The following is an 11,009-nucleotide window of genomic DNA, read 5'->3' on the forward strand; positions in this document are numbered from 1 at the left end:
TTGTCACATCTATTTTATATCCCAACTACTACACACAGCACTGCCACTCCTAGCATGAACATTGACACTTCTTTCTCACCTCCACTTCCAGAGTATCCAGTGGCATTCCTCACTGAATGTCGGGCCACACCCACATCATTCCCAGCCAAAACTTGCACCTTATAAGGATGGACATTGTCCACATTGACTTGAACATGATTGGCCAGCACTCCAGTGACTCTTCTCTCCTCTATGACAGGGGTACGCAGGTCAGTACGCCAATAGCGCACCAGATAGTAGAAACCTGGTCCATTGGCTTCATTGGAGGACAGTGGCTACAACATTTAGGATAATTGTACTTTTAACTATAGGTAATCCACATTTCATAAAGTATTTGATAAAGAAGCAATATATATATATATATATATATATATATATATATATATATATATAATTTTTAATTAGCACCACTGTAAGAGCCACATCCATCTTCAAGGGTTTCTCCCTAAATTGGTTTCAGGTTAAGCTGCATAGATGTCTGGCACACCTACTGAAGCTGCTAAACGATAATTAATTACCCCTTAGCAGCAGCCGGAGGTGTGACCGACATCTAAGCTGCTTAAGTTGATTGAAATTTTGCGAGAATCTCCTAGGAGATGGGTCCACAGTTAGTACAATAGGGTCTGGGAGTTGTCCCTTATAGTTAATACTGTAACAGTTACTTTAGATTTCAGAGATTAACCTACCTCCCATGATATATACAGCACATTTGGGTCTCTGTCCTCCAGTGTCACTCCACCAGGATGTCTCTCTGGCACATCAGGAGGTACAGTGAGAGTAGAGTTCACGGTCTCCAGACTCGGCTCACTTTGACCGATACTATTCCAAGCCACCACTTTGTACGTGTAATTCCGCCATGGTCTGACCTCTAGATTTTCCCAGAGTTTTGTTTTATTAATGGTGTACCTGATGGTGCTGACGGAGGCATTGGTTGCCAAGGAAACGGACCGCTGATCTATGGTGAACCGTTTGACTAAAGCATTATTGTTGTTACTAGCGTCCCAGCTAATTCTGACCAGCCTGCTGGAGAGCTGATGAACTCTGACCCTCTGTGGGGGATCTGGAGGACCTGAATTAACCACCAAAATTGAATGTTAAATTGAACATGAATATCAATATAAATTTTATATAATAAATTTTTGACAATTGTGAAAATATTGGATTCATTATAATTATAATATTAAGAAAACTGCATTAAACTAAAAACGCATAATTAAATATGATAATGTACATGAGTTGGGTTTATTGTGAGATGTGTACGTAATTGCATTTAGGATAAATCATTTTGTTAGCTCACACTGACTTGTGTGAGAAAGCTTATAATTACTATCCATGAATTACTGCCATAAGTACAGAGCAATGTCCATAAACATCAATCCTTTTTTTTTTCAGCTCACCACTCCACATTAACAAGCACCTTGTATAATAACTCTCGCAGAAATTATGACAAAGTCTCTGCTGGTGCTGGCGTTGCACGTGTATGATCCACTATCACCAACTAGTGTAGAGCTGATGAAGAGGGAACCATTACTATACAGAGTATAGTGGGGACTGTTGTCTACTTGTATTAGCTGGCCATTTTTGTACCATCTAGTAAAAAAAATAAGATGAAATAAAATAACATAAATGAATATTAAAAATGCCTTTAACTTTTATTTTTCTTACAGACATCTTTCATTTACAAATTACATGTACCAACAAAAGGGCTGTTAGATACCAAAATGAAAAAGAGTTTCTTATTTTGTGACAGAAATTTAAAAACCAACAAGCTTACCTATAGGTCAGACTTGACCGTAAAGATGAATCAACTGAGACTGCACCTTTGAGTTCTATGGTGGATCCCGCCTCCTTCACTACTTGGTACCTCTGAAGACCTTCTACTGCACGAGTTGCAGCTAAATTATGGAGAAAAATAAACATAATATAGCTATGTATACAGTGATCAGAATAGATATTTACAGCATCTGTATTTAAAATTCCACCTTAAATTATTTGTATATAACGATACCTGTACCTTAAATTACGGATGAGGCCCGTTATAAAACTGGAGACTTCGATAAATAAAAGAATGCAAGGAAAATATAATGACTATAAATGCATATAGTCCAGTGGGAAATTCTGAAATGAGTCAATATATCTTACTTACGACACATGTGTATGTTATACATTTTTATGCCTTATTTCTTACTTACTTAACACAGTGAGATTCCCAGAAGACCGAAGTTCACCATAAGTGTTCACAGCTATGCATTGGTACACACCAGTATCTTCCTGGTTAACATGCTGCAAATAAATCATTTTATGTATTTTTTTTTTACCAAACAGAAGAGGGGTGCAAACATGTTGTTATTTATTTCTGTAATAACTATCCAATCAATCTGGCAAAATGGTTAATGGTGGAAACTAAAAGTTATAGTCACAGTAACATATAAAATTGGACATTGTCATCTTTATGTAATAAAATATTAAATTAAATTAAGCAAGCAAATAAATGTGTTAGTCATGAAGTTTGCTGTGACAACATGTGGAATGTTTTTGTATCAGAAAATGTAATTGGTCTTACCAGAATTGTGACTAAATATGTATGTCTGATGTGTGTGTGCATGCACCTGCCTCACCCTGATAACTAGTGTGTTATTCGCTCTAATGTGATACAAAGACCCAGTCAATGGGTCCTCATTGTCCAGAGGCACAATCTTGGACTTGAACAACCAGGTCACATTGGGTTTCGGGGCACCAAACACACCACAGGCAATCTTCACTGCGCTCCCCTCCATCACAGTGAGAGCTGACGAGAGCCTTGAGGTAAATGTTGGTGGAATTCCTAAATACAGAAGTATGAGTAATTTTAAAGGTTAAGAAATTTCTATATACCCATATTTGTTATTTCACATTTCTCAAAAAAAATCTCACAAATACCTAAAATACCAAATAGCTCTTTAATCTTAAATTTCAACACACTTTAAGTTTTGCTACAAAATACACAAACCACCAAAAGATGTTCAATCACAGTACCTAGTGGTGTGATTGAAGCCTGTGCACACTGTCATAGAATTTTGTTTCAAAAAGTGTCTTTTTTCCTGGCAAGATGAATTTGTAACAAAAATTTAATGTTATCTTTTTCCTGGAAAGCTAATTTTTTTTCACCATACTTACTGAGCACATTGAGATATGCATTCTGATACATATACCCATGAATATTGGATACATTGCACTGGACCACAGCTGTGTCAGAGGGGACCACATTGAGGAAGGTCAAACTGGTGTCAGTAACAATTCTTCTTGGATGAGAACGCATATCTGAAGAAATTTTTATTCAAAAAATTGTTTCTGAATATTGTCTCTGAATTGAAAATGTCTCATTATTTAATGGAAAATGTGTTTATCTTTTATGTTATACGTTAAAAAATTACACCCTCAAGTCTCCCCTCTCCCCAACCCAAAGAAAAATATTTTAACCAGGTCTTCATAACGGCCACTATAATCTAGCACAGCAGAAGCCAAGGAATGAGATTTATTTTAGACATACAGTAGCTATATCTGCTTGTCTTTACAAAGAAGAGAGACACATGAAGTAACAGAATAAGGAATCAAGGAGGACCGAGGAAGACAAACTTCATAATTCTAATCCCCATGACTTTAGTATCCCACTGTTATACATGTACTCTGTACAATGCAAACAATTATGTGAATTTACATAAATCTTTTACAGGGGTGGATCCAGAGATATTTTCTGACTGTCTTCCAAATTATCTTTGTTGATCCATTCTCCATTTTTGACCGTCTTCTGACAGAAAGAATTAGATACCAGTCAATGTAAACTTGAAAATTTTACCATCTTCCGGAAGACCGAGAAGACATCCTCAATCCACCCCTGTTTTAAATTGCTTATTTTTGATTCTAAAAAAAAAATCCTCTAAAAATGCTCTCCTTCTCTGTTTTTTTCCTTAAACAGACAATGAATAATTAAAAACTATACTATTCCCTACCACTGAGGGGTAATCCATTGATGAACCATTCTACTGTTGGCAGAGGCTTTCCACTTGCTTCACACACAAATGTCACGTTGTCGCCTTCTGATGCACGTTGGTTCTCTGGCTTTGCTATCCACTCCGGCTTAGCTAAATAAAGTATAATAAAATATAATATCTTGGAAATAAAATTTTTGTCAACTTGGCACACCCTTATGGTGCAATTACAATCAAATTCAAATTTAGTGGCTTCTTACCAATACAACTGATTGGTCTATTAAGAAAAAATGGAGACCAACAAACACATACCTTCCACAGATAAAACAAATGATTTATGTGCGCTTCCTTCTGAATTTTGGGCAAAGCATTTGTATTGTCCACCATCTTCAAACTGCACATTATCAATCACCAGTTCTGTACTTCCGCTTTCAATGGATGCTCTATCAGGTAGGGGGCGGTCACCGCGAAGTATGCTCCAGGTAATACGTGGGGTGGGGCTTTATTCATAATAAAAAAATTAAGATTATTTCCAATTATATAATCCAGGCCCGTAGCCAGCAATTTCAGAGGGGGGGGGGTTCGTTTTCTGAAAAAGTGGACCTTTTACCATAAAATCTTCAAGTACATAGATCAAATTTTACCCAGAGTGGACCTTTTCCCAGCAAAAAGGGTGTTTTTTTCTAACCCCCCCCCCCCCAACCCCCCCCTGGCTACGGGCCTGTAATCTACCAACACTGTTCTATGATGATGATGATCATAATAATAATAATTAGTCTGGGGGCTGCCTAGGCCAATGCTATTTTTGGCTGCCAACTCAAACTGGTATATATTTAACACTTCAGTATACAAGAACTGTAGCAAAAACTGTGTTTCCTTAATATTATTGATATTCTCACTAAACCTGACCTTTAAAATCTGATTATATATATAACCTTCAATTTACTAGACAGAATTCACTTACTTTCCCTTAAAGACACACTTGGCCCTAACAGTTTCATTCTGGAGCACCACAATGTGTTGTGCTGGGTTCCAAAGTATGGATGGTGGTGTCTTGGGAGCAACACCTGAAAGTTGAGAAATCACCTTAATTTGGGTACCTGAAGGTTTTAAAAAGATGTTGATACAAATCCTTCATTTTGGCAGGAAAAATGGATTTTCCTTAGGTAAACGATGATTTCCCCTTACTTACCAATGTTTAATGAATCTGTTCTGACATTCAAAGTTATAAATGCAATAATCCCTTAAGAGATAACTATGGAGGGTAGCCATCTATGAAGGTACAGGCATCTGATGGCAAGCACAGATTACAAAATAACTGCCATAACCACCATGTAGGTGGAAAAATTGAATTTATTATATTTCTATGTGTTGTTTACAATGCATTTATTGTGGAATTTGTGGAGCTGTTATCCCTTTAAAAGAAACTCAAGAATCTTAAAACAAAAAAATGTTTAAAATGCGCCACATATACCATACAACAATATATTCAAAAAATGTATCATCATATGTAAGATAATATGATCATAATACATCAATTAATTTTACAAAACAATTCACAAAATTCATAAAGTCAATTTTTAAAATAATGTGATCTAAAACTCACTGATGTCTCCACGAGGAAATATAGTTTGACCTTCACCATGGACAGACTTCTTGAGAAATGGATTTTCCACGGCACAGAAATACAAGTTGCCATCTTGTGCATCAGTGGGCTGTACGTTGGTGAAGATAAGTCGGCCTGGAAATAAACTTAGTCACCTGTACTATAATCTGTATCATAACCGAAATCCTAAATTTTGATTTATATTCAAAATCAAGCCAACTTTTTCCCACTCTGTTCATAACGGTAAACAGCAGCACTGCACAGGCTTCATTAACGTGTTTGAGAACAAGCCTGGTGACATTGTAGCAGGTGATTGTAGCAGGTATTTCAGCAGAGAACCTCTGGCTGAGAGTGTGTGTGTGTGTGTGTGAGAGAGAGAGAGAGAGAGAGAGAGAGGGAAGTTGTTGAAGGTTAAAGATCAAAACTGGTTGTTACCATGATCATCTACGGCAACCCTTTCTCCCAGTTGTACAGGGTGAGGCGGTAACCCGTCATTCCCTATCATCCACGTTATCTTGGGGGGTGGCACGCAGGGAGGAACGGCACAGTCCAATATGAGAGAATCTCCAACGTCCACATTATTTGATATAGTGTCCCCAGAAGAGTCTTGCTCCTCAAAAGTGGTGGTTGGCTCCACAATATAAGCTATAATGATGATGATATGACAGTGAAAATGACGGTGCTGATGCTGATAAGATATCAGTTACGAATTAGAAACTGGTTTTATATCTAATGAAATTTTGGAAAATTGCTTATAAACTATGTACAGATGATTTGATTGGACCAAGAAAGGAGAAAAATTGTTATTTAATACTTAACCATATACTTGTCTATACCCCTGTAGACAAAGTATGTCAGAACATCCACATTATAAGGATCATGATTATTATAATGATCAAATCTTAATTACAAACTATGCATTTAATCTACAAGACAGTTCTCTTATAAATCTTCACTATCTTCATCAACTGAGAGGTGCATGCAGGATTACAGGGAGAGGATATCCAGAGTGATATATTATACTCCAAGGATCACCATGTATAATAGCTCGTCTCAGGGAGCATTCACAGAGCCGAGAGCCAAGGTCTAATAAGACCGCGACCTAAATATGGTGGACCTACTTGAAAGGAAGACCGCTTAATCCATTAATGGTCTCTCTGCCTCTCATACGTTTTCCCGTGCGTCGTCCCTGCAGGGGCACACTATTAAATCTCGGCTTGGGATGCTCTTTTCGATGTGAATGCTCCCTTAGTGGTACAGCACTAGTGCTGATGAATAAAACCTCCATTGCCTATTTAGTAATTTAATTGACACCTAAGGTGCTAAATTAGAAAGTAGCTGCAGCAGCAATTATTTGTAACAAAATCACCTTGGACAAGCTTAATGTTATGGCTCCATGCAACTGGGCCCTCTCCATTGGAAATCCTGCACTGGTAGACCCCCTCTATGGTACCATCAGGGTGCTGAAACCTCAGGGTACCTCTCCCACTGACCATGGTCACATTGTCTTCTTCCTCTGGCTCAAACAGTTCTACACCTTTGCTCCAAGTGTATCTGAATCAGTTTAAAATCACCAAATGCAAGCCCATAGACATTTTGTTTGGAGGGGGAGAAGGGAGAGGAGGTCAAAAGAACCACCCTTCTGGTACTATAAGGCACATAGGATTTCAAGGTAAAAAGGTCTGCTTGAAAGGCACTAGAATTAATCGCTCTACAGAAAAGCACATTGTAGGCATGGTTCAGTATGTATAGTTAATTATACTTTCATTATAAATATATGCCTATAATTTTAATTATGGAAGCTACTATAGTAAATAAATAATAAATATTAAAACAAACAAACAAACAATTAATCAATAAATAAATTAATTAATATAGAATATATTAATATATTAAACTTCTAGGAATTGTGGCAACTGAAACTTTCATATCATCATCATGATATTTCATTCACAACTTTATAAGTAGGATCATTGTCCATAATGTGTAACAGTAACTAAAAAAAAATGATATTAAAGTACCAGCACTGGTTGAATCAAGTGGTGCTCAGTGACAGTGCATCAGTCAAAACAAAGTATTCAGTTGTAAAACGAGACAAAAAAGTTATTTCTACTTTTTGCTGTTACATCAAAGGCAACCACTTCTCACTAATCTTGCCTGAGTGTCTATGGGGCCACATTTAGGCTGCGTTCACATGAAAAATTTATTTTCTAAAAATCTATTTGCGGTATCTTGTGATCACGGTCTGTGCCCTGAATACCCCACGGCATAATTACGGGCAGCATGAGCCAGTTACTTCCAAAGCTGTAATTTATTCTCGGCGCTGCCAGTAATCATGCCGCGGGGCATTCAGGGCACAGACCGTGATCTCAAGATACCGCAAATAGATTTTTAGATTTTTAGAAAATAGATTTTTCATGTGAACGCAGCCTTAGAGTTACAATTCTCATTTAACCACACTGCCAGCCATAATACCTAGGTTGTGGTCTTCCCTCTGCATAACAAGGCACTTCCAGTGGCTGACCAGCCTCAAAGTACACCAGCTGCTCTGCCTGCTCTATCAGGTCTGGTGGGGATGTATGGTTCACAGGTATTACTAATTTAAAATTAACATATAAATATGATAACACTCAGTTAGAACTGTGTAAACGTGTGGGGTGGTTGGGTATGGGTGGGGTTGGAGGGGATGCTCTATCAGTGTGGCGGGGATGTATGATTCACAGGTATTACTAAATTAACAAATAAGTTACTTAAGTAACAAAAAAAAAAAAAAAGATAAATCTCTGTTAATAATTTGTTATTCTATTATACATGTGTGGGGTGATGGGGCTGGGATGAGTATCACTGCTCTTCAAGGTCCCAAAGGGAGCATGGTTAGTATAGGTATTGCCAAATTATCAAATAAACATAATTTTAATCTTATCAAATTAATACAGTCAACATATTTTTCCAGAATACGTGGTCCTTTTAGTATGTCATTGAATGTGTGTGAAGGGGAAAGCGAGCATAATTTGTAACATAGCCATGTCACAAATGTGTTAAAATATGGGGCCTTAGGGCCCTTATGTTAATAATGGATAAGGAAGATGCATCTTTTTAAAACTTTTAAATTTCTCAAATACACAGAAAAAAGTAAACATGCTTCATTCATTCAGTGTAGACATAATTATGATACAGTGTAAATGAGTTTCAACTTTTATGATTAATATACAACTTTATAGATAAGTTTACATCACACTGATAGCATGCTAATTACATCAAAAATCCAGATAATTGATTAAAACATATTCTAATCAATGAAGCACTTAAACTTCTTTGTATCATCCAAATCACAACAGTAAACTCTTTGATGTATTTTATTTTAATTAAATGCATGTCGTTATTTTAATAAAATAACTGTAGGCCTCTCAGACATCTCCCTTCTTAATATTTTTACTTACAAAATCCTGAAACTCCTTTGATAAGAACAGCAACAAAGCACAGCTGCAACATATCCATCTGCAAAATGTTTCAATCTGTTCAAGCCTCTTATTAAGTCTTTATAAACCCCTTTATACATCTAACATTTAATTTTCCTGGAAATGTTAACACTTTCCCTTTATCACTAAGGTAAACTGTATTTTGTTTTTAATTTCCGAGCTACTCTTGTATTCATGGAGATAGCAACTGCTGAATTTCATTCATAATCATTACGGTTAAAATGAAAAATTAAGACGCTTAAGACGGATCTATAGATCATCACTTTCTACTGGTAAACAGTTTTTGATAAGACTTGGAATAAAAAAAAACTTTCTGAAAATTCTAGTATTCTTTTTTATATAATATATCATACATAGAAGTCTAATGTACATTGAAAAATTGAAAAATACATAAATCAGCTAAATGATCCATAATAGATTTGGGCATCATTATTTTAAACATGCGAAAACAGACTATAACGAAATGGGCAATTGCTATTTCTTATTTGTCATTGTAAAATGACATTAAGTTGGCTATTTATAATCAGATTTACTTTTACATAAATTAATTAATTTTATTTTACTGCTGGTATCTTATTTAAGACTAAAAACTTTTTAAAAAATTAAAAAAATATTTCTATAAATCACCTCTCACCTGTACTTGTGAAGTTGAACTTTCTTTCTCTTTGGTTCTTTATCCGACTGCAAATTAAACTATAAAATGTGTCTAAGTGCACACTTAAACCAACTTGTGCATCTTTTGCAGTTTTTTTCTGAATTTCTGAATCATGTCCCATGTCTTATCTGTGGTTAACGGCCAGAACAGCGGGTGTAAGAAAACCCTAACCACAAGAACCTCTGGGTCTTCTAGATCACATGTCCTCACTTCATAACCTTATTTTGGACTTTCTCACACATAAAGAGCTTTTTTTAAATATTTAAAACTACACCTAAGCTAGTCGAACAATTCTTTCACTTTATTTAAAAAAATAAGTCTAGTTTTTACGTGTATCTATTAAAATCAAGTTATATAATCAGTGTATATTTAAATCCATTCTGTTGTAGTATTTTAAAAACGTCAATTAAGGAATGGAAAATTATATCCCATATACTGGACTCTTAACCTATTTGTTTATGGACCAATTGCCACCATTGGCATGTGACAAACAGCATGAAAATACAGAACATAGGTCTAATGAATCATATGGCAGTGTTTAATAGGACGGAGGATTGGGTTCGTACTGGGGTCAAAGTGGCAAGAAGACAGAGAAACCATCCCTTAACCCACATGGTGGACTAGTTATGACTTTCCAATTACATCAGATGTGGGGCAGGGTGCTTGTGGACATTCCGCACTGCCTGTCACATGACTACGGTGACAATTAGTAGTTTCCTGGAGAAATCTTTGGCATAGGAAAAATGTTGGAGCTCATGTCACTTGCACATAGAGTGTCCAGCATGCCATTTCATTTTCCAAGGTGTTGGTGTTATTTTAAGATAAAAAAGAGGTGTAAATTTCCAAAGCATTAAGGCATTAAGAAACAGTTCATTTTAAGAAAAGGAAGAGTTCTTTGCGTGTGTGTGTGTGTGTGCGTGTGCGTGTGCATGCGTGTCAGAAGAGGGTACGTAGGGCATTCGAGGGAATAGCCAGGGCAATTGTCAATGTTGACATATTGTGTGAGAATTTGAATCTCTTTTTCCAGTGCTCCCTAAGAATTTTTTTTTTTTTTTTTTGTAAAATAACACGAATATCTGGATTAAACAAAAGCCCAGGACTATGTGTATTATCTCTTCATGTATGGTGAGATAGGGCAGCATCAAATTGCTGTCTTACATAAATGCTCTAATTCAATCAATCATCAGTTGGATGACACAGATCCAAATGGAAGACAAAACTGAAAACAAATCAGGAGAAATCTTATTCAAATATATCATTAA

The 11,009-nt window shown here is 36.2% G+C and overlaps 1 protein-coding gene across 3 annotated transcripts in view; it reads right to left on the reverse strand.

Moving 5' to 3' along the window:
* Positions 1–9,871, reverse strand: part of LOC106151327 (neuroglian) — an 18,934-nt gene extending 9,063 nt beyond the window's left edge. Inside the window, exons 1-16 of one of the 3 annotated variants that reach the window (XM_013524543.2) lie at positions 9,727–9,863; positions 9,054–9,111; positions 8,089–8,209; positions 6,983–7,167; positions 6,049–6,258; positions 5,614–5,748; positions 4,972–5,074; positions 4,320–4,507; positions 4,029–4,160; positions 3,196–3,339; positions 2,658–2,863; positions 2,232–2,322; positions 1,814–1,934; positions 1,457–1,629; positions 726–1,108; positions 80–314 (exon numbers count right to left, since the gene is read on the reverse strand). In XM_013524543.2, the coding sequence (XP_013379997.2) occupies positions 80–314; positions 726–1,108; positions 1,457–1,629; positions 1,814–1,934; positions 2,232–2,322; positions 2,658–2,863; positions 3,196–3,339; positions 4,029–4,160; positions 4,320–4,507; positions 4,972–5,074; positions 5,614–5,748; positions 6,049–6,258; positions 6,983–7,167; positions 8,089–8,209; positions 9,054–9,111 (2,485 nt within the window). In that variant the 5' untranslated portion in view covers positions 9,727–9,863. Of the gene's footprint in view, positions 1–79; positions 315–725; positions 1,109–1,456; positions 1,630–1,813; positions 1,935–2,231; positions 2,323–2,657; positions 2,864–3,195; positions 3,340–4,028; positions 4,161–4,319; positions 4,508–4,971; positions 5,075–5,613; positions 5,749–6,048; positions 6,259–6,982; positions 7,168–8,088; positions 8,210–9,053; positions 9,112–9,719 lie in introns of all 3 variants that reach the window. The other 2 variants (XM_087016292.1, XM_087016293.1) reach the window with 2 other exon arrangements.
* Between the last annotated feature and the right edge of the window lie 1,138 nt (positions 9,872–11,009).

This window comes from Lingula anatina, chromosome 6, assembly GCF_051362555.1.
Source record: "Lingula anatina isolate TDL-2025a chromosome 6, LinAna3.0, whole genome shotgun sequence".
NCBI lineage: Eukaryota > Metazoa > Brachiopoda > Lingulata > Lingulida > Lingulidae > Lingula > Lingula anatina.